Source organism: Asparagus officinalis, chromosome 8, assembly GCF_001876935.1.
Source record: "Asparagus officinalis chromosome 8, Aspof.V1, whole genome shotgun sequence".
In the NCBI taxonomy this organism is placed as follows: Eukaryota; Viridiplantae; Streptophyta; class Magnoliopsida; order Asparagales; family Asparagaceae; genus Asparagus; species Asparagus officinalis.
Window position 1 is genome coordinate 118,252,693 of NC_033801.1, and position 22,533 is coordinate 118,275,225.

The following is a 22,533-nucleotide window of genomic DNA, read 5'->3' on the forward strand; positions in this document are numbered from 1 at the left end:
CAAAGAAAATTTTGCACGTAATTATGAACTCTTTCCAACTTGATCACTAATTACAAAAAAAATTTATTGCATAAGCCCCCTTTGTAAAATGCGTTAAGTATTCTTTAAAAGAACATGTGCAAATCACATGCATATTTATTTTCATAAACAACGCACATCATCTTCCTCTCAACAACATGCTATAATAAAAGGAGTTTGCATGGCAGATAGTGAGAAATTTTCAAACCTTTCAATCTGATAACTGAAAGCCACATAATTTACGAGGCATTTTTTTGTCATTAGCAATTAGCATCATTTCATTGATGGTTTTTTTTTGCATATATACCCCTTAAATCAGGGGCATTCGCAAAAATACCCTCCAAATCTCAGAAATTGCAAAACTACCCTCAAATCATCAATTTTTGAAAGAGTTACCCTCAAAGCAATTAATCCTCAACTTTGATAAGCTAATTTATAACCGCAATGTAAAAATTATTAACAAAATAATCAAAATTTCAGCACCAAGTTGACAATTTGTTGATTTTAGGGGTATTGCTCACAAAGTTAATGATTTGAGGGTTAGATTTCACTGATCTTAATGACACTGAGCTATGAATACCGTACTGGAACCTAACTTGGAACGTGAAAGGCTTGAACGTCTTATGATTCTTTTAGTCCTTCACAGACACATTAGCATAACCTGCAAAGAGAGGGAAAACAGTAGGCAGCCAAATAATTTAGTATTGAATCATAGATGTAGCGAAGAAAGAAAGATAACATCAGAGTAAATTCTACATATACAAATAAAATATTCAAGTAGATTGGGAACTGTTTGCCGTAACAGCTTCACGCTCCTTCCTGAGCCGCTCTCTCTGAAAAAAGAGGCAAAACACAAGTTAAACCATAATTCAAAGTGATTCGATTAACATTGAGAAAAAAAATTATATTCTCATACAACTAGCTTTTCTTTGATTGCCAAATGACGTAAAAGAGTCAAAAAAAGATCACAAATATGCCGGAAAATCCATGAACAAATGTCGATCTTCATAAATTACAATTATTAACGCTAATCTAGGTCCAGTCAGGATTCATTTCGTGGTCGAAAGGGATGCAGAAGTTTTTAAGAAAAACTAAATATAAGCATGCTAACGACCATAGAATACGCAATGAGGATTATGTAGACCCTTGTACAGGCTAGCTTTTCTTTTATCAACAACTAATTGCAGGGAGTGGCATAAGGGTGAGTAAAATTTGCGAAAACTCCTGCTCAAACAATGAATAAAAACTCGCACTTTTGTATATCAATCAACCACTTGTCCTCTAACGATAGTATTGTCATATGATAATGATTACTTTTTAAGCTGTCAATAGCTAGCCAATAACATCAAGCATTGATTTTGGGCCTGATCTTATAAACAAATCTTAGCGACAAGGATTTCAAATTAGGCGATCCATCAAACAGTTTTTCACTTTCAAATGTAGCAAACATAGCCAATTCAAACCTGATATATGTGTTATCAGCACAGCCTAAACCCCTTGGTTCATATACTTCTAAAAGGCAGACTCCAGTAAAAATAAGGACATTCGGAATGAGATAAATGGGAAAAAGCATGATGCACAGAGCAACAAGTGTTAGAATCATGCAGAAGACTAGTTAGAGCTGCTGCAATATGACTGTAAAAAACAATACAGGACTTAGCGACCCTTTTTAGAATTTTAAACCATCAAATTTGACAATGATACAGGCAGCCAGGCCACCAACCATTATGGAAAATAATAGAAAATATTACTGCAATGCGTGTTCTAAAATTTATTGTTGATGTAGTTACAAGAAGCAACATTTAACAAATAACTGAGCATAATTGGCAAAACCAATAAAGATCATTCTGTTTCTAAACTCTCCGATGCAGTACGATAAACTTTTTTGAAGGTGTGACCAAAATTAAGTCATCCATTAAAGAAGTAGTGCATAGGTAGATGAAGTATTGAAGGACTAGATGCAATTAATCCCTTTACATCATATGATATAGCAGTGCATATGTGTTGCATCATCAGCAGATCAATATGTCACAAATTCTATAAACAAGATGGATATAGGTAAAATATCTATCACATTGGTGGATAGCTAGTCATAAGATCTTTGGTTTACATATAGCAGAACAATGTTCTCCTTCATTCTGTTGATATTAAATTTATAGTTCCCATCTTGTCAATAGATTATATGCAAGCATCATTTTCACCATCGTAATAATTCCATGAGCACTTGTTTATATTAGACATGCTCCCAACAAAGCTGAATTCAGGTGAATAAATGGAGCGTCCATGACTCCATTTCTCATCATCGACAAATATTTCTTCCGTCACACTCAGCTTATTCATTCTCCGGATGCAAGCTACTAATCAAACACTAGAAAGTGTTAAGTTAATCCTCGTCACGGAAATGAAAGATGAGTAACTAAGCCTTATTATCAGAGAGATATACGTATAGTTCCTTATTTGTTCCTTCAAAGCTTAATCCAACTTAATGTCCTAACATGTATCTCCTTAGCCATCGTGTAGTGCATTGACGACCTCCCGCTATCCTAATCAATCTTCATTAGAATCCCAATATCCTAATCAATCTTCATTGGATTTGTGTGTGTGTTGCAGACGAGACTGAAATAACAAATAAAGCACTATTATGATGAACATGATTCATAATTTTGATGAATCTCCATTCTCCTATCACAAAAAGTGAAAGGTTCTAAATGTACATTATTCTCATTTGCAGATTAGATGGACTTTCAGCCATGTTCACATGCTGAGTTCCTACTAAGAGGACCATTAATTCAACAAAACAGACTACACCATAATTACACAAATGCAACTGGTATATGACCATAATTTCCGTAATCCTGATCACCTCATTTCCAATTATTATCTACACCGATAAGCATCAAATGGACAAGACAACAAGAGCTATACCGAAACACAGCTCGGCTGAAATTTGTTTTACATGAAATATGAAATTAGTTTCGAACTATAAATCCAAGTGATCAAATAAAGAACGTACTCTTCTCTCCCAATAGGGATGAAAGCAGACGAAATCGTAGACCGGAGTGATTGTGGAGGCCAGCACCAAATTCACTCCCATGAACACCAGTAGCCCCGTCATTGGCCGAGTTCTGTGAGGCATCTCTTTTCTCTCTCTCCCTTGCTTGATTCCTTTATCAAAATCCCAACTTTCAGCTGATTCATTCTCAAATTAACAAAACAATAAAACCCATAAAATGAAATCTGGCAATGAAGCATATTATTTCAAGAAAATATCACAGATGTGTGTATCCTTTACAACACTAATATACTCATGTGACACCGATTCGTGCCCAAATTAATAAAATTAAGGAAGGAAAAACAAACCCATAAAAAAAATCTACAACAATTCATTGAATTTCAATAGAATTGGACATATATATATATATATATTGATCTGTTTTCTTGCAGGTTAATCGAAAGGGGAAAGAACTAACCTTGAGAGGGGAACTCGGAGAATCGCAGCTGCTGACGAGAGAGAAACTTCGATTTTGTTATGGGTCGAATTGGAGGAAGCGTGATGGGGTTTTAGGTTCGGGCTTTTTTCAATATTAGCCCCTTGATTTATTACTATTAGGCCCCTCAAATCATTCTTTTCCAGAACCCCAATTCCTATAGATTGTCTCTCATGAGGGTTTTATTTAAAAAAAAAAACATTAGTCCCTTAAATCATAAGTATTTTGCTCACCTTAATGGCTTAATTTCTTGATATTAGTCATTTTATTAACTTACCTGATAAAAATTTTAAGCTGTAATTGGATTTAGACTATTCGAAGATTAATAAGTAAATTATTATTCACCTCTCTCTTTATTCTGATTCTTTCCTTTTTTTAATCCTCTTCTAACCTCTAAGCCTTCTTCTTCGACGCTCCTGCTCTTTACGCAATTCAAGCTGTTGATTTTTGTGGTTTAATTGTTGATTTTTGAGTTTTGATTGTTGATTTTTGAGTTGATGATAGTGTACCATAGGTAGAAAAGGTTAAATAGTTTTTTATTTTAAATAAACAGGTTTGGGTTTTAGGGGTCTAACGAATTTAACTTTAAAGGGTTATGGATGTGGGTAGTGAATTAAAAGGTATAGATAATAATTTAAAGCTGGTTTTTTGCAAAGTCAGCCTCTTTTTTTAAAGGTCGATTTTGCTAATAATTTTACAAAAAGATAAATTATGCTAATTATTTTTCAATAAGTTGTCTTTTTAATAAATTCTCCTTTTTAGAATAGAAGGTAGAGTAAAGGGAAGTCAGGTAGAATAGGGGGATAGCTCAAAATGAATTAAAAATGAGAAGAGAGAAAAATCCCTCTAAATTAGAGGGATCCGAGAGGAGAGAGAGAGAGAGAGAGAGAGAGAGAGAGAGAGAGAGAGAGAGAGAGAGAGAGAGAGAGAGAGAGAGAGAGAGAGAGAATAAACTACAGATTTGGGGAAGCTTCCCCATTTTTTTCTCTTTCATCCCTATTTTGGGGAATGAGATGGGAAATCTGTTGGGCCAAAAACCTAACTAAATTCTCCAAAAGTAAGAAATGGAGAAGCTGTTGGAGATGCTCTTACGTCACCTCACCTCCCCTCTCAATCCGACTCGTATACAAGGTTAGTGATTCCTCGGTTAATTAAGCATTACCTCTCCACTTTAATGATCTCAATTAATTGCCTTATTAGAGTTAATAGTTTCATCTGATTAATTATTTTTAATTTATTCAAGTTATATATACAGGATTGCAACTTGGGAAGAACCGAAGAATTAATTCAATGTTTTTATCTTTAGATAGATAATTACCATCTTCACATGGTATGAAATAAAGATCTACATGTTTAATATTTGTTTCTGAATAAATAATTCTATTACAGCAGACATTAGAAATCTGATAAATATTGGGTTATCACAAAAATAGATAAAATAAAATTAATGTTATATTCTTTGGTGTTATGTTATGTATGGACCTAACTTTGTGGAATCTTTAAAATGTTATTATTAAAAGAGTATAATATATATGATGCTTGCAATAGTTTATAACATAAAATTATTATGAAAAACTGCATTACATAAGGAAATATAATTATAAAGTATTAAACATAAGTTAAGTGAAATTATATATTCAATTATTAATTAATGTACCAACATATATATGTTAGCAATTCCCGTTTCATGATAAATACTATATTAGCAAATATAATTAAACTATAAATTGATGGGGGAGTGAGTGTAGGGAGTGACATTTACAAAAGAATAAAGTACAAAATATTAAAAAATTGTCTGCCTATGCTTTGCACAAAGACTAGTATCACACGAAAAGCAAAGAGTGCGTTCTCATTTATAGTTAAATTATTTGGGGTATTTATTGAGAGCAAGATTCCTATGAGGATATAAAAGTTTTCCAAATTTTGAGGGACTAATTTAGCATATGAAAAGTTTAAGGGATCAAAATGAACCTGTAAAATTTAGAAAGGGGCACAGAGAAATGTGCGTTTCCTAGGGACTAAAGTGCAAATATTCAACCCGATCCGGAATCCTGTATCCACCTGCTGCTCTGCGTTGAGTTGTATTCGCTTTCGGTGGATCCCAAGCTACGGTTTACGGGGTTTTGGGAATAAAAATCATACCTTTTTCTTTTCGGTTTCGCGATTCGAAGAGGGGGCTAATAAGAGATATCACCGCTCCCAAAGGTAAAAATTTTCAACTTTTGATGCGCATTTTAACATCTCATTATTGCAAATTTGTGTCATTTATTCTTGATTCGTCCTGTTTAAGCGATAATTTAAGATTGAAACCCTGTGTTCGTCCTATTAATTTCAGTACAAAGCCATCCCCTGATACCTACTGTGTTGAGATCAAACGTAAGATGATGCCTTGGATCAAACTTAATCCAATGAGCTCTAACTGTGTCAAATGAGAGGGGCATAAAACTTCCATAAATGAGAATATAGGGGTAATTATTAAATATGCATACTTGAGAGATTAATTTGTAAATACACTAACCCCTCCGCCAAGTCCTTGGCATCGCTTTGTCTATTTTTCATAGAATAATGATAGGATTTGGATCCTCTCCACTACAAAAAAGTAGTGGAGATACCACTAGTTTTAATCTCAAGCGTTGATTATTTAGTAGGCGGTTATGATACAATCTAAATCTAACACTTACCATACCCCGTGAATTGCACTCATTCCTAATTTGCACTAAAAGAAAAAAATCATAACCATCAACTAGATAATCAATGGCTGTGATTATGTAGTGGTCCCTCCACTATTTTTAATCAATGGCTGTGATTATGTAGTGGTCCCTCCACTATTTTTTTTGTAGTGGAGAGGATCCGAATCCATAATGATAACTAACACTACTACTCCTACACTATTTCCACAGTACAAGAGAGATAAAGGAAGTTCATTCAAGGGGTCTATCAGCAATTAACACGTGCATATATAATGTTATGTCACGATAAATATTGCAGACACTGATATCCTTGATGCTAATACTTCCTCCCAAGTTTAGTGTTCGCGTCATGAATCCAAGCATTCCTGGTCAAATAAAGCTTCCTAGCTAGGGGCAACGTTCGTGAGCGGGCATAATTATGTTGTTGAAGGGGGTCTTACTGTGTTTAAGAGGCTGTAATTTTTGAGAGAATAGATTGTTGTTGTTGTGTGGGATTGATGCAGACATGACTTGTTTGATTGTTGTGTGGAACTTGACTAAGAATTTAATATTTTTGCTGTTCATATGGAATTATTTTCTAGTTATTTGTACTTGTCGTATGGATGCTACGAGACATCAATATGTTGCAGAAAGACCTTCTAAAGAGAGGCCCCCAATTCTCCTGACTGTTGAACATACATCCTCCATATGTAGATACATATAACCAAAAAGATAACTGCTGTTCAGTTGGCACTTGAGAATCCGATCCATCCAATTATTTAAAGAGGCTCCATGTTTGGTTTGTCGGAGCTTCGTTTTAGAATTTTGAAAATACCCATACACTTGAAAAAAAATATGTGGAAATGCCCTCCACGTCCGAAAAAATCAATGGAACTACCCTAAAACTTGGAAAATCCACACACACGCACGCACACACAAACTCTCCATTACCTTGGTAATTTGAATGCAATACTCTCCCAAGTTTTTGTGTCATCCACGGCTCCACACATTGCATGCACCAGAATGGCAGTTGTGTTGGTATGTTTTCATAAATCAGTGACGATTCAAGAGGGAAAGTTTGGTGTTTTTGTAATGGAAGAGCAAGATTACTATGATATCAAGGATTTAAGGGCCAGAGATTCGTCAAGAACGAGAATATTATTGATGCTGGTACCTATTGTCACTACAACAAAAGTTGTAAATTATGATACATTTTGTTTATCTCTACGCAACAAATTTTTGTGTCGCGCAAATAAAGTGCGGCACATATCAAAAGTGTGGTTAGAGCATGTGTGGAGAGCGTCTTTCTACACATATGAGGATGTGTCACAAAACTCACGACACATATATATGTTGAGAATGGTGACACATACATGTGTCATAAAACTCGTGACACATATATGTGTCAAGAGCAGCGACACATAAAATATAATTAAAGAATATAATCATTCAACACTATTACTTCCTAGAAGATCATCCATCCTAGGATTACTCTCACAAAAGCACACTTGAATACTTGACTATGAAGCTTTTTAGCTTGTACACTTTCATAAAATGTTTAATCATCTTCATAACTAAAATCTAAGATTTACTATTTAAGCACATTAATAAATCCTCTCACAATCATGTTGGACTATTAGCTTTTTTCAATTACGTTTAATTGTATATCTAATGACACAACTATTTGTTATGATTTGCTACACTTTTTATTTGTGTTACTATTATTTAATCCCTTATAAATAAAATAATATTTTTATATGTGTTATAAAAATAAGCATGGACACGTACAATTTTTGTTGTAGCTTGTGATGCTCCTCATGTTGGAAGTGGGTCCTGGCCTTGAGAGATTGTATCAATGCAATACATAAGTCCTTTTGTACCAGTTGCAGATTTATAAAGTAATCTGTCACTTGGTCTTCAATATTTCTTTATTGTTTATTTATTGAATTTTGCTAGTAGTGAGATTGTGGCCTGGCCGAAAAGTAAGACTTACGTTTGTGTTGCAAATTCAAATGTTCATGCTACTAGCAGCATGCATTGATTGCATGTATATCCTTGGTCTTGTCTTTTGTTGTTTCTTTAGCAGTTCGAGTTTGATGATTGTCCTCTTCAATCCTTTGTGTTTTCTCAATTACATCTATTGCGTACAAATCACTCTCGTTCAGCGAGGTAGTAGATGAAGGTGTGATGGGCTTTGGGTGTACAAATCACTCTCTCAAGCAGATCTATTTCTGTATGAGTGCATGCATGAATGAGATGGTATCTGACTATGCACACATGCACATGGGTGTATGCATGTGCACGCGCATTTTGTTTTACTTCCAGCACGCATTGTGCGTCTGTGTGCGTGTTTGCGTGCACTATTGCATTTGTGAGTATGCAGTGTGCGTCCATGCACGTTTGTGCAGACACATATGTGCACCACCACATGGGTGATTGGTTTGCATGGGTGTGTTTATCGGGGTGCTGGTGTTATGGATTTGAATTGAAGTAGAATTTGTTTATTTTATGGACTTCTCTCCATTCAGCCATTTACTCAAACTCGAAAGAAAATTTGCATAAAATATTAAATGGATTCTATTTTATGTATTGGTTTCTTAGATCTTTCATGTTTTTTAAATTAGTCTCGCAAATCATTGAAATTGTTAATTACAAAGAGATTTTAGAGCGGAGAGTGATTGGGCTCCGGTGGATCATTTGGGTTTTCTTTGTTTATCTCTTACCCTGCTATTTATAGAGACGACAAAATGCCAGGAATATTATCATGGTTGATTTGGTCAATCTTAGCCAACAGTCTAGTCCCACAAATTCTACGAGTTGCTCAAAATTGCGAAGAATATACCATTATATTTAACCATTTGACAATCATCTAGTTTACCGTCCACCTTGAACCCCCAATTTCAACCCCAGAAAAAAAGATAAAAAATTCAAGATTCAAGTGACTATTTCAACATATGAAAGATTTTAAGGGATCAAATTGAACCTTCGAAATTTATAAGGGAGAGAGAAAAGTGCATTTTAAAGGGACTAAAATGCAAAAATTCATACACTTATCCTTTTAGCCGAGAGCCCGATCCGATATTTTGTACCCAAACCCATTACTTTATTGAGTTTTATTCGGGGAAAATTTGCAAAATAGTCCGTTTTTGCTAATTATTTAGCAAAATAGACCGTTTTGCTAAATAATTAGCAAAATAAACCTTTTTTTGGCCAACATGCTAAAAAGAGGTCTATTTTGCAAAACAGCTCAGAAAACATACGGGACTAGTAGTCCCGTATGTTTTAATCATGGATTAGTGAACTCAGAAATTTTCACAAAACATTGAGATGAACTCAGAAAACATACGAGACTACTAGTCCCGTATGTTTTCTGAGTCACTAATCCGTGATTAAGTTGGCTCTAAACATACGGGACTAGTAGTCCCGTATGTTTTCTGAGTCCTCTAAACATACGGGACTAGTAGTCCCGTATGTTTTCTGAGTCTTGTTTTTCAAAATCGACCTTTTTTTTTCAAAAGAGGTCTATTTTGCTAATTATTTAGCAAAACGGACTATTTTACTAAATAATTAGCAAAAGCGGACTATGTTGCAAATTTTCCCGTTTTATTCGATTCCTTGAATTGAGAAACTAGGATTTATGGGTTTTGGGGATAAAAATCACACCTTTTTTCTTTCAAAATTTACCATCCAAAGAGGGCACTGCGAAAATATCAGCTGCCCATCGCTTTCATAGGTAAATTTTCTATTTTTTATTTTTGTCATTTTATCGTTTCCTTGTTGAAATATTCTTGTCATATTTACTTGATTTTCCCTAAAAAAGTCATTTTGCTAATGGTCCCTGAACAACTCGTCAAATCTAATATAAAAACTTTCAATAGTTTGTAGACTACATAGTAAATGTAAAGTTTTGCAATGTGAATTTAAAAAAAAAAATTCAACTTTTTCCTGAATTTTGAATTGCTTTCTAGTGATTTTTTAATACAATGCATTGGAATCAAGCCTAAAAATTCATACTTTTTTTTTCCCAGGTAGTCAATGGAATCTTTGAGTTCAACTCTAGTAACCACACTCTCTTCCAACCCAAACATAAGCTATGCATCACAAAATACCTCGGGTTTCTTCTTTTAGCATATTTCGTACCTGGAACTAAATCTTAGCAAATCCCATTTCGCTGCAAAACTAGGATTGCATAATGTTGTGAATGGCACGAGAGGGTTCAAGTGTCAACAGTTTTCAAGAAGCTGGAGAGTTATGTAGAGGGTAAAAGTGCAATTAGAAGGAAAAAGGTTGCAGTTTTGTGTTTCGGTTCATGGAGATGTCGTGGTTTTAGTCACGGATAAACCTGGTATCCTTCTTTTCTAGGCATTTTTAGCGATCGGGAGGGTGGAATAATTTCTCATACTCTATGAGTTTATTGAACGTTTTATATAATTCTTCATGCTTCTAATAGACAGGAAATTAATTCAATTGAACGTTGAGGTTTCCATGTCTGTATTCATATAAAATCTTAAATCTGATTTAGTATATTTATTCAATTTAATAGTCTTTAGTCTATAAATATAAAATTATTTTGTTAGGAAGATATTCCTATTTGATTAGAATTTGGTTGCTTTAGTAATATTTAAACTTAACTAATTTGAAAAACCATTCCTTTTATGATGATGACGTATGAATCTTTGTATTGAATGTTTAATCAATATTTTGATTTAAGACTCTAAATCTATCAAGGTAGTATAAAATGAGCATTAAACAAATGGACGTGGGAACAAAATATGACGTCATGAATGTAATAGCATAAATATGAGGTTTTACATGTTGTGCAGGATGAATAATATTCTTTCTTCTTTTCTTCCTCTTCTTGTTACATGCCATCAATTTCTATGGAAATTATCAACTTCTTTCATATTGTACTAGAGTTTAAAAGCATAATGAACGCATACTGTTTTCCACGATCTTGTAATAGAACTGTATTTTATTTGAATATCAGGTTGCAGTGGAGCTGAATATGCAAGAAATAATAGTATCCCAGTCATATTGTTCCCTAAGACCAAATCCCGACGGGTTATCAGCTGATGATCTTGCCGCTACTTTAAGGTGAAGAATTTGTCTTGGTAAATTTATGATAAACTGAATAGTTCACAGTTTTTTGCCCATTGTCATCCCCTAGGTCCTGTTTGGCAATTCTTCCGCTAACTAGGTTAGTGGAGTTAACCTGGTTAAGAAATTGGAATGTGTTTGGCAAAAGTGGTCCGTGATTGGACATGTTTTTTTTAGTTAAAAAAAGCCTCTTATCTAAAACACAGTTTCATTATGTGTGCGCTCCAATATCGGGTAGCAATTAATTAGATTATGCTGTGATTAACCGGATTATTCAGAATTATGCATGTTTTTGAAACTTTTGATATATATTGTTTATCACATATAAAATATAATAATTCATGAAAAAAAAATAAACATTCTAAGCAAAAGACTAACAAATAATATCTCAAGCTACTTAAATCAAAGTCGTTATACATTTAGAAGTAAAACTACTAACATCTCGTGTGGTATGGGGCAATAGGTGAGAATGGAATGCTCATTCCCGCTTCTCAATCATACGTGCTAAACACATCGCCTTTTTAGAAGCTAGAATGTCTATTCTCCATTCTCATTCATTTCCATTTTATGTGAGAATAAGCCTTCCCGATGAGATGGTAGGAAAATGGGTATTCCCACTTACGTGGGAATAAAAAATTTAGAATAATGCCTTGATTTCTTATTAATTATTAATACCAAAAATATAAAAGATTTTCATTTCACTTCATTCTCTAATTGCATCCAAATATGAGAATGAGAATGAGTATTCCATTCCCGCATTATTCCATTCCATTCCTTATTTTATTCCATTACTTTGATTCCCGCATACCAAACGATGCCTAAAAGTTCATAACCTGAAAACACTCTCATAAGTCATAACTCTTTAAATACAAACATAACTCGGAGGTGGTGATCGGTGACAATGGGTGGCGGTGGAGAGGAAATTGCGTGGGGGTAACTTGGTTTAGAATTTTGAGGTAGGCCCGGATAGGGCACATTATGTGCCCACATAATGAATTATGCGGGCGCATACCTTTTAACCGTTCGATTATGCGGTTTGACGGCATAGTCGAGGTGGTTTCAGCTGCCGAACACTTTTTGCTGTCGGGTAGGAGTACTTGGGTGGGTAGAGCGTGTTTTTGAACAGTGCTTAATCGGATGACTGCATAGTTGCAAGCACACCCTTAGACCTTAAACATATGCAACAGGCTCTGAACAATCTTATTCAATGAACACACACCATTAAAATAGAAATGAATGGAAGAGCAGAAGTGTCTTTTCATAGATGCACTGGGATAGATATTTATATATGAGTTAGGCCACCTTAGATAAAAATGCAACACTTCCAAGAGGTTAACTTTTCCCCCTTCTTCCTGAACCTTATCCAAATGATTTTTTTTTTGTTGACAGGAACCTTAATGTGGATCTCGTTCTCCTTGCTGATTACTTGAAACTTAGTCCTGGTGAATTGGTTCAGGCTTATCTGAGATCAATAGTAAACATTCATTCTACTCTTCTTCCAGCTGTTGGAGGCAAAGGATTTTATGGTTTAAAGGTGCATAGAGTCTGTCATTGCTTCTGGGGCTAGGTGAGGCAACAATCTTAACCCACAAGCCAAAACAAATACAGCCACAAAACAATGATATGAATGCCTTCATCTATTCATAACAAGTTATACTATCTTATGATCGTTGCCCTTTATAAACTTTCTATATGATGAGGTGCTATGGGGTTTTCTTGTTAAGTTTCATTGTATTTAGAACTAGTTATCACACACTCTCTCTCTTTTTTCGCACACACATTTGCAAATGCGCACACATGCCTACTTTACTTTTGTCCATCCTATTTCTTTTATGTCTGCATTCCATGACCCTGCTGATGAATTCATAAGTATGTGCTAATAAATGAACTCGATTTTTTTGTTAACATTCATGGCTAAGGAGCAAAATGATAAGGAAAAAATCAACTCATTTCTCCTTCACATTAAACCATGCTTTTTCATTTTCTATCTTGCATAAAAAATGCCATTACAGACCACAAAATTTCTGGGATAAAGACATTATTCTGCTTATTATTTTTGCTGATGCTGCTCTTGTTATTGTGTAATCCTTCTAATAGACATTAATTTTTGTTGAGTTTTTTTCGTTATCAAGTTCTTCCGTGTCTTATGTAACCCATACTTTAAAATGCAATTCTTGTATAAATTTTACTTTCACTGAATTTTGTTCATTTCATGATATTGATTTAGGCGTCAATTACTGATTAACTCATGTAAATATTCTTTTCCTCGATGAAGCATTATATTTGGTAAAAGAAATTAGTCATTGCTAGCATGTAATATTGACTGTCCACTTCGAAATAGATTAGCTCCATTTTCAGCTTTAATTTCAGTTCCTCCTCCAAATTTTAAAGGTCTTCAACTCCTACTGTGCACTTCGTGGATGAACATTTTGATACTGGTCGTATCTTGCTCAGAGGGTCATTCCCGTGTTACCAAGTGGCTCTGCAGAGCAGTCGGCTGCTAGGGTCCTACATGAGGTAATATACTCTGAATAGCTTTATACGTTATATCAGTGAACACAAACTAACTATAAGATTCATCACAAGGAACAAGCATCTTAAAATAATGCTGCATATTTTAGAAGAGGTCTGGAACTACTTTTGTAGCCAAAAAGGTCACTTACTGGCTAGAACAGTACTGTAATACTTGTGATTCAATTGGATAAACCTATTGACATGTTCTAAGATTTTGTCGGCGTCTATACCATATGTGACACAGAAATAAATGGAGTTAATGACCAAATCCACACAAAACGACTACTGTACTATGAACATACTAAATGACTACCATGCTGTGGGTAATTGCGTGAATAAATTTTCAAAATCATGCTGATTTTGAACTAAAAAAAGAGGGTTGACACCAGGTTATTGACCAATTTAAAACTGTCTTGCAGTGATATTATTTGAGAAAAATAGTATGCTACATTTACGATGCTAAAATCAATGCTATAATATCCCATCCCCCCCCCCCTCCTCTTGGTTCTAGCATTTGCTGGCCTTTTCTAACCTTGAATCCTTCATATTGCAGGAGCATAAAGTCTATGTCGAGGTGGTTTCAGCTTTATGCGAAGAGCTCATAGTTTGGAGAGAAGATGGTGTTCCTCTTATAAGAAGTGGAGAAAATCCTGATGAATATAGTTAATTATTGGCTTGAGATCCTTCTTTCTCTGGTCTAAATCATACTTAATAATTTCAGGGTTATTTTGACTTTGACCCTGGTGACAATCAAATACAAAGTAGATTGATAATGGTATCGATACTGATACAATTCACGAAATGTTGGTACAAAATGTAATACCATCATTTAGATGAGAGGAATTATAATGTACTGCTGTTTGTTTTATTCTCTTTGGGGCAAAAGGTCAATTACATTATTCTAATCAGAGTTTATGATTCAAAATTCCAATTTTTCAGAAGCTTAATCTGAAGGTGTGCTTTTTGCATCTAATATTTAAACGCAGGTGAAAATCTTGTACCTAAAATGCTTGAATTTGCCTAACGGCTGCGGACTGTGCTTACTCTGATGGGTTGTATTTGCCTCATGATTCATTTACAAATTAGAAGGACCAAAGAAAGTTGTGGTAATAATAATAGGACAAATTTTCAAAACAGTCCTCTTTGGACTTTTAATCCCAAAAAAAGACCCATTTCCAACTTATTTTCAGAAACCGACCTGGTTTCAGCGTCAGTGCTGAAACCAGGTCGGTTTCTGAATTTTTTTTTCGAAACTTCACGGGAGTTGAACTCCCGTGAAGTTTAGTAAGCTTTACTAAACTTCACGGGAGTTCAATTCTCGTGAAGTTTCGAATTTATTTTCCAGAAACCGACGTGGTTTCAGTGCTGAGTTTCTGAAAATAAGTTAGAAATGTGTCTTTTTTGCGATTATTATTGTAAACGGGATTGTTTTGAAAATTTGTCCAATAATAATAATAACAATAGAAAAATCAATGACAATAACACTAATAACGCATTTAATAAAACGAAAGAGAAGATTTTGGTGAAACAATATTTTTTTCATTAAAGAAAAGGCAAATGAATCAAAAAATATGAACGCTCATCTTCCTCTACCTTGGTCTGCATCGGAAAGTTCTGTTCACCGCTAGCGCGATTTGGTTGTCTTCTTTTAATTTAGTATATGAACATCGAAGCTGTTTATTTTGTCTTAAATGATCCTTTAAATTGAATTTGAACTACTGCATAGATGAATAATTATCAAAATTTTAATAACTATTGGATGAGCTTTGAACTTAAATTAACATAATTCTATTATTCCGATGCATGAGTTCACACAAGAAAAACACTATAGGCACACCCTCTGCCACACACCCTCTCCCTCTACAGTGCAGGAGACCCCACCTGAGATTTAAAAAAAAAAATCTTAGGTGGCCCCCCTTCACACAATGGGCGCATGATATAGAATGTGGGACAGTACTGAAGTCGAATTGTCAAAGGAGACAGAAAGTTTATTAGAGTTTTCATTTCTTTATCTTCTCAACTGCGGGGCGTTGTTGATTTTTTCAAGTGTAGGTACTTCCGTTGATCTTTTTCAAGTGTGAAGATATTTGTATTGATTTTTTTTTTCAAGTGGGGCAATAAAATTGTCTTGGTTTCCAAGTGAGAGATCATTTTGGGCTCGGAACACCAAAGAGCTTTTTTTAATACATAGTTTGCCAAAACTAACTTTGTTGGTTTTATTTTTTGATATTTAATTATCAACCTGCCATTTTCAGTAGCTTATATAAATTATATCTCTATAAATCGTTTTTATAAGCAACTTATTATAAGATTCAATCATACCAAAGAAAAGAAAAGAAAAAAAAAAAGACAATTTTACTTCTACTAATGGATTCAAATCTCCTTTTTGTTCTCCTCCTCCTCTTAACCTCTCTTTCAATCTCGAATTCGATTCAAGAACAAGGGGTAACCACTACTTTCTATGTGATGCCTTTTTGCCCTAGGGTTTTGATTTGAAATTGATTTTTTTTTTGGTGTAAAATTGATTAGTTTTGTGGTATTGGCTGCGGTTTGGAGTTCGATGAGAGCTCTGGGAAGATATTGGTCAAAGGAGGGACGGTGGTCAACGCTCATCACAAAGAAGTTGCTGACGTTTATATAGAGGATGGGATCGTTGTTGCAGTGAGGCCTAATATTTTGGTAATATTCAGTTGATTTTGTTGAAAAAATGGAGTTCAGTGACTTGGGTATATTAAATCTGGGGTTTCAATGAATTTTCTTTGATTTAGTTTTATTTAAGTAGTTACAGTTCACTAGAACGTGTTATTGGTGTTATTGCATAATAATATTTAGTTATTATATGATTGAAATTTGATATAATTCATCAGTAAGACAGGTAATCACAATATCAGTTTATCTAAATTTTGTTGAAATTTAATAAATAGCTGTATGAGAAGAGAGTTAACTCAATTAACAAAGTATAAGTAAAAGGTAAAATTGTAAAAACCCGTCAAATAAGCAAATTGTTCATCTAGTTTCAGATTACAAGAAATTAACTTATCCATCAACCATCATATAGTTAGAATTAACCTGGCGCTTTCCTAACAGAAACTCATGAACACGGTCATCGTCTTCCTGTGATAGAAACCTTAAAGCATCCTGATTATCTTCTTCAAACAACAGATATCGTAGACTCAATATTAATAGATTGGAGGAGGTTGACCGGGTTCTAACTTTCCCCCCCCAAGCTCATCCATACCCTGTAAACCACCTTATCCTTTCTTTCAATCATGATCCCATATGCGCATTAGCAGAGCCGCACAAGTTAGAATACTAGTGGTTCTTTTCCTGCAAAACAAGGAAAATCATTGGGGAATCAGTATAGCAAGGGATAAGAATCATGAGAGGAGGCGAGGGAATATTTGAAGATAGTTCAGTACATTCTCTAACAGAGAAATTGAGGGGTAACTGAAAGGTTTGACTGCAAATTGTCCCCCACACCACCATGCGAGGCGGTGGGGTGGGGTTGGGGGGTGTAAATTCAAAATATGATAGATGAACAATTTTTCAAAACGGACTGATTTTTTTTTTTTTTTTTCAAAACCGACTGTTTTTTTTTTATTTATCAAAATCGACCCGGTTTTGTGATTAGGCTGCTAATCACTATCCTAAATAGTCGGGGTTGGCAACCCCGACTATTTAGGAGGGTGTTAAACCCTAATTAAAGGGTGATTAGCAGGTTAATCACTATCCTAAATAGTCGGGGTTGCCAACCCCGACTATTTAGGATAGTGATTAGCCTGCTAATCACAAAACCGGGTCGATTTTGATAAATAAAAAAAAAAACAGTCGGTTTTGAAAAAAAAAAAAAAATTTCAGTCGGTTTTGAAAAATTGTTCATGATAGATTTAAGGGTATGTTGGAAAAAAACCTAAATAAAACTACAATATAATTTTATTTAAGAACTAAAAAACTTTAAAATGTATCGAGATGGATCTACGAGGAAAGGATATAAAATAAGTGTTAGTAAATGTTTTATTACTCTCATAATCATCCAAAGCTGTGTCGTGCTTAACTATTTCATTGTCATGAGATTTCACTATCTAATTTAATATATTCTGCATAAATGCTGACAACAGATTGGTGATGATGTGACAGTAATTGACGCCACTGGGAAGTATGTGATGCCAGGTGATGCACTAATGCTTTTCTGCATATGAATCATAGTAGGTTTCCCAATGTAATATAGATTATCACATGAAGCTAACCATCTTCAGTAACTGAGATTTTTGTCTTCTTCAACTGTGATAGGTGGTATTGATCCGCACACGCACCTAGCAATGGACTTTATGGGGACTCAGACGATTGATGATTTTGTCAGTGGTCAAGCTGCAGCTTTAGCTGGGGGAACAACAATGCATATTGATTTTGTAATTCCAGTTGATGGAAGTTTAACCGCAGGATTTGATCAGTATATTGATAAAGCTAAAAATTCAGTAATGGATTATGGCTTTCATATGGCTGTGACAAAATGGGATGAAACAGTCTCGAAAGACATGGAAGTCATGGTTAAAGAAAAAGGTCGGTATTTCATAATTGTTTTGATCTTTTATAGGAGATTTAGTTATTTGATTTAAATTTTAAATACCTATTACTATCAATGTTATTTCGAAATAGCTGTCTAAGAAAACTCTGGTTAGATCACCTTGTTTGACATTAAATACCTTATTTAAATAACATCAGGGATCAACTCTTTCAAGTTCTTCATGGCATACAAAGGATCACTAATGATCAATGATGACCTTCTACTGCAAGCTTTTGAGAAGTGCAAGTCACTTGGTGCACTGGCTATGGTTCATGCAGAAAATGGTGACGGTGTAGCTGAAGGACAGAAGAAAATGATAGACCTTGGTATAACTGGTCCAGAGGGTCATGCCCTTTCCAGGCCTCCAGTGGTAATGCTCAAAGAAATATTTCTTCCCCTGGAAGAAATCTAAATATTTCCTTACTATTTGATTGTCTTTCTCTTGTTAGATTCTATTCTATTACTCCCCCTAACTGGTCCTTTTATTTTTAAAAAAAATCTACTTCAGCTGTAGTCAAAACATATGCTTCTTTCTTATTTCTTTCGAATCACTTGTTGCAGAGTTCTTCCATCCATTTTTCGTATTTCTTACTGCACCTTATATGATACTAGAAATCAATCATAAATATTCTGTTATTATCATCTATTTACCATTTTTTGCCTCTCTATATGTAGAAATTTCTTTCTGTGGCGCCATCCACATTTATGTTATTAGGGAAGTATACTATTTTACGGGCATGAATAAAGTACTAGATCAGGACATATAAATTTTTTTCCTTAAAAAGTTTGTTTAGCATTCCAGTTTAATTTACTATGCACTGGATTTAATCAATAACCATTCTGTAAGCCAATTATTCTAGTTTCGTAGCATTGAGAAAAGTCTCCCAACATGTCCATTAATCAATGATTCAATTCAATTTTCACTTTTACCTTCTGATGCAATTTAAATGATGCTTTTGCAGTTGGAAGGAGAAGCTACCGCTAGAGCTATCCGTTTGGCCAGTTTTGTGAATACACCTTTATATGTGGTTCACGTGATGAGCACTGATGCTATGGAGGAGATAGCAAAAGCCAAAAAAGCAGGTCAACACTTTTAGTTGTTCATCTATTAAGTTAAGTATATAGAGTTCTTTCAATTTTCAAGCTTACTCAGTGGGGGAGTCAATTCCTTGGGATTTGGGATCTCCATTTCTGGAATATGCAGTTTTTTTAAGCAAGCAAAAGTATTTATTTAAAAAGTTTGTTTGGACTTCTATATTAGTGAAACTAGTTAACTGCAACTCATAAAATAGGAACTTAGATTCCCCTCACTCAGTAGATGAACCGCAAGTTTCTTATATCCCTGAGAATCTCAATTTCTGTGCCTCCCCCTTTTGCTCCCCCATTATCATGTCCTTCTGCATGTATCAGAGATATACTTCACGTCTAGTAATTTTCATCTGATATCTATACCCCTCTCTTTTTACAAGTACGATATCCCATTTGACAACATTGTACGCTCATTAATTTACTGCTATATGATAAAAATGTGCAGTGCTTCCTTGTCTCTTTTCCTCAAAAGATTCTTTCTATGCATTTCTTTTGTAAGCACAAGATGGTTATATGACTTCCCATTTGACAGATTCAAAAAATCTTTCTTACTAGTTTCTTTCCAGATATATCTTACACATTTGCTTCTCAACAATAATCCCTTATTTACTTTGATTAATTAAAATTTATATTGCAGGTCAAAGGGTTGTTGGGGAACCTGTTGTTTCTGGGCTAGTCCTTGATGATTCTTGGCTTTGGGACCCTGATTTCAGTATTGCTGCAAGGCAAGAGCCTGACATCCTTATATTTCTTTTCTTTTTTCGTCATTTATGTTTCTTGTTTTGGTACCTAATAACCATTCGTTATCATCTTCCAGATATGTAATGAGTCCTCCCATAAGAAAAGTAGGTCACGGTAAAGCGCTTCAAGCTGCACTTTCGACTGGAATTTTACAGGTAACACATTTCCTTCCTCAGTTTTGGAACCATTAGCTTCAACACTAAGCACAGTTGACCAATTCTGGAACAGGGCTTGAACACCAACTGTTCTTTGCTATTAACTTGACTGTCGTGATATCATATATCATGGATTTGCTATTAACTTGACTGTCATGAAGGTTTTGACTAGTTCCTGAAGACTGTGATATGCCAGTATCAAATGCATAACTGGTTCATGAGTGCCATAGTTTGCAACTTTGTATTTTGTTGTTCAGCTGAAATATGTAATCTATCTTTTTTCTGTCCTGTTCCAACTTGAACAATCGGAGAATTAACTAAAGGTCATTTTGGTATGGTGCAGCTTGTTGGAACTGATCATTGCACATTCAACTCGACACAAAAAGCTCTTGGTTTTGATGACTTCAGAAAGATTCCAAATGGTGTAAATGGTATGCTCTCTTTGTGTGAATGGAACTAGTATCAGTTTAGAGTCACTTGAGTTAAAACAATTTTAATAGTCCAGCTTATCTGCACTACTAAATTGCAGGTATAGAGGAAAGGATGCACTTAATTTGGGATGCTATGGTGGTAAGTTGAACACTGACAGCTGCCTTTGTTATAATTTATTTACCATACAGTTTCTTGTCTGACTCTGAACACATGGAATAAAACCCTTCTGTTAAGTTTAAAATTCAGTCATCATTCTGACAACTTATATACATGCAGGAATCTGGCCAAATATCTGTTACTGACTACGTGCGAGTAACAAGTACCGAGTGGTATGTTAATATTTTAGATGATACTCTTCTATTGTTCTCTTCATTATTAATGAGAACTCATTAACTTCATGGTATACTGCACATATTAGATCCACTTCAATTATTTACGCATGCTTTTATGTGAACCATATATGTCTACAGTGCCAGAATATTCAACATATACCCAAGGAAAGGAGCTATCTTGCCAGGATCTGATGCTGATATAATTGTACTGAATCCAAATGCAAACTACAAGATAACCGCTAGTTCTCATCATTCAAGATCTGATACAAATGTGTATGAGGGAAAGATAGGAAAGGTAAACACGATCAGAATTACCTACTGGCAACTAGTTGAGACCTCACCTTCTTTTTTCTAGTTAGGTCTTTTGCTTTATGTTACTTCATGTTGGTTTGCATTCTAACTGTGCTATACCGAGGGGGAAATACAAATGTCTTTCTTAACTACTAGTTAAGAATTATGTACTTAATGAAAAATAGTAAATTATATATTGATTTCTTCCTCTGTCCGCACTATATTTCATTTTTTTTATCCGTTCATATGCACTTACATCATTTACTGAAGTAATTTTCAGATACTGATTAGGTTACTGACATGCAACTTAACTGTTCGCTATCAGGGGAAAGTGGAAGTGACAATATCAAGAGGAAGAATTGTATGGAGACATGGCAACTTGAATGTTGTTCCGGGTTCTGGGAAATACATGAGGATGTCCCCGTTTAGTTATCTATTTGATGGAATAGAGAAGGCAGATGCTGAATATTTGGCTTCCCTACATGCTCCTGTTCAGAGAACCTCAGTTGCATCTTAAGGTTTGAAGACTTCGATTTATTTGCAAAGTGGGCTTTAAGAATAATAGATTAAATAATTTGTATATAATTGGGAAATACTTGAAGTTGTTTCCAAGAGATTGAGCTTGCATATCTACGGGGCTGTTTAGGCATCCAAAGCTGTGTATGGGGCTATCCTTTTAATTTGAAATGACGAGTTATATCCCGATATTTTCATACGTACTCTGTTATGGCCATGTATACTGGCATTTTACTTGTACACTTATGTTAAACTTTCTCATAAATGTTCTCTGTTGTCCATGTGTATCTGTAGACTCATTCCTCATTGTAAAACATGCTACGCAAAACTCATAAATGAGGGGAATTTTTGCTTAAGATCCTCTTTCGCTGTCTATGATAAATGTCGGTTGTTTGCAAGAAAGTAATGTAACAATGCTTTGGTTAGAACAACTTCAATGTAACGAATACTACCTTTTGCAGTTGTTCACTCGATTTCTGATCCTGCTTAATCTTTGTTTTGGAGCTAAATTTTTGGGGATGCACATTCTTTTGAATAAAACCCATTTTAACTTGGATGAGAAATTTCTCTCTAAATTAGTGAGAGTGTCACATTTTCATGACGGTAATATAAGGAGTAAATGTAACA

At 34.7% G+C, this 22,533-nt stretch overlaps 3 protein-coding genes across 8 annotated transcripts; 2 read left to right on the plus strand and 1 right to left on the minus strand.

The window, feature by feature from the left end:
* Positions 419-3,578, minus strand: LOC109820253. 4 transcript variants are annotated; one of them, XM_020386377.1, is made up of 4 exons: positions 3,489-3,578; positions 3,032-3,183; positions 781-851; positions 419-679 (listed from the first exon to the last, which is right to left on the minus strand). In XM_020386377.1, exons 2-3 carry the CDS (start codon positions 3,152-3,154, stop codon positions 792-794), a joined length of 183 nt encoding a protein of 60 aa, XP_020241966.1. In that variant the 5' UTR covers positions 3,155-3,183; positions 3,489-3,578; the 3' UTR covers positions 419-679; positions 781-791. The 4 variants fall into 4 exon arrangements, with proteins under 4 accessions (XP_020241966.1, XP_020241965.1, XP_020241964.1 ...); XM_020386376.1 differs by having other exon boundaries at positions 775-851; XM_020386375.1 differs by having other exon boundaries at positions 419-851.
* On the plus strand, positions 5,556-14,719 carry LOC109822998 (phosphoribosylglycinamide formyltransferase, chloroplastic-like). The gene is given in 7 exon segments (XM_020389311.1): positions 5,556-5,711; positions 11,163-11,269; positions 12,662-12,815; positions 12,817-12,839; positions 13,664-13,713; positions 13,716-13,789; positions 14,340-14,719. Coding segments are annotated over 6 exon segments (504 nt in total). The 5' UTR covers positions 5,556-5,711; positions 11,163-11,180; the 3' UTR covers positions 14,454-14,719.
* Positions 15,761-22,262, plus strand: LOC109820170 (dihydropyrimidinase). 3 transcript variants are annotated; one of them, XM_020386271.1, is made up of 13 exons: positions 15,761-15,838; positions 16,316-16,465; positions 17,924-17,991; positions 18,077-18,346; positions 18,509-18,720; positions 19,313-19,433; positions 20,077-20,164; positions 20,257-20,335; positions 20,679-20,766; positions 20,865-20,905; positions 21,044-21,096; positions 21,238-21,394; positions 21,716-22,262. In XM_020386271.1, exons 3-13 carry the CDS (start codon positions 17,982-17,984, stop codon positions 21,905-21,907), a joined length of 1,311 nt encoding a protein of 436 aa, XP_020241860.1. In that variant the 5' UTR covers positions 15,761-15,838; positions 16,316-16,465; positions 17,924-17,981; the 3' UTR covers positions 21,908-22,262. The 3 variants fall into 3 exon arrangements, with proteins under 3 accessions (XP_020241860.1, XP_020241861.1, XP_020241859.1); XM_020386272.1 differs by having other exon boundaries at positions 17,924-17,956; XM_020386270.1 differs by lacking the exon at positions 15,761-15,838 and adding an exon at positions 15,918-16,231 and having other exon boundaries at positions 17,905-17,956.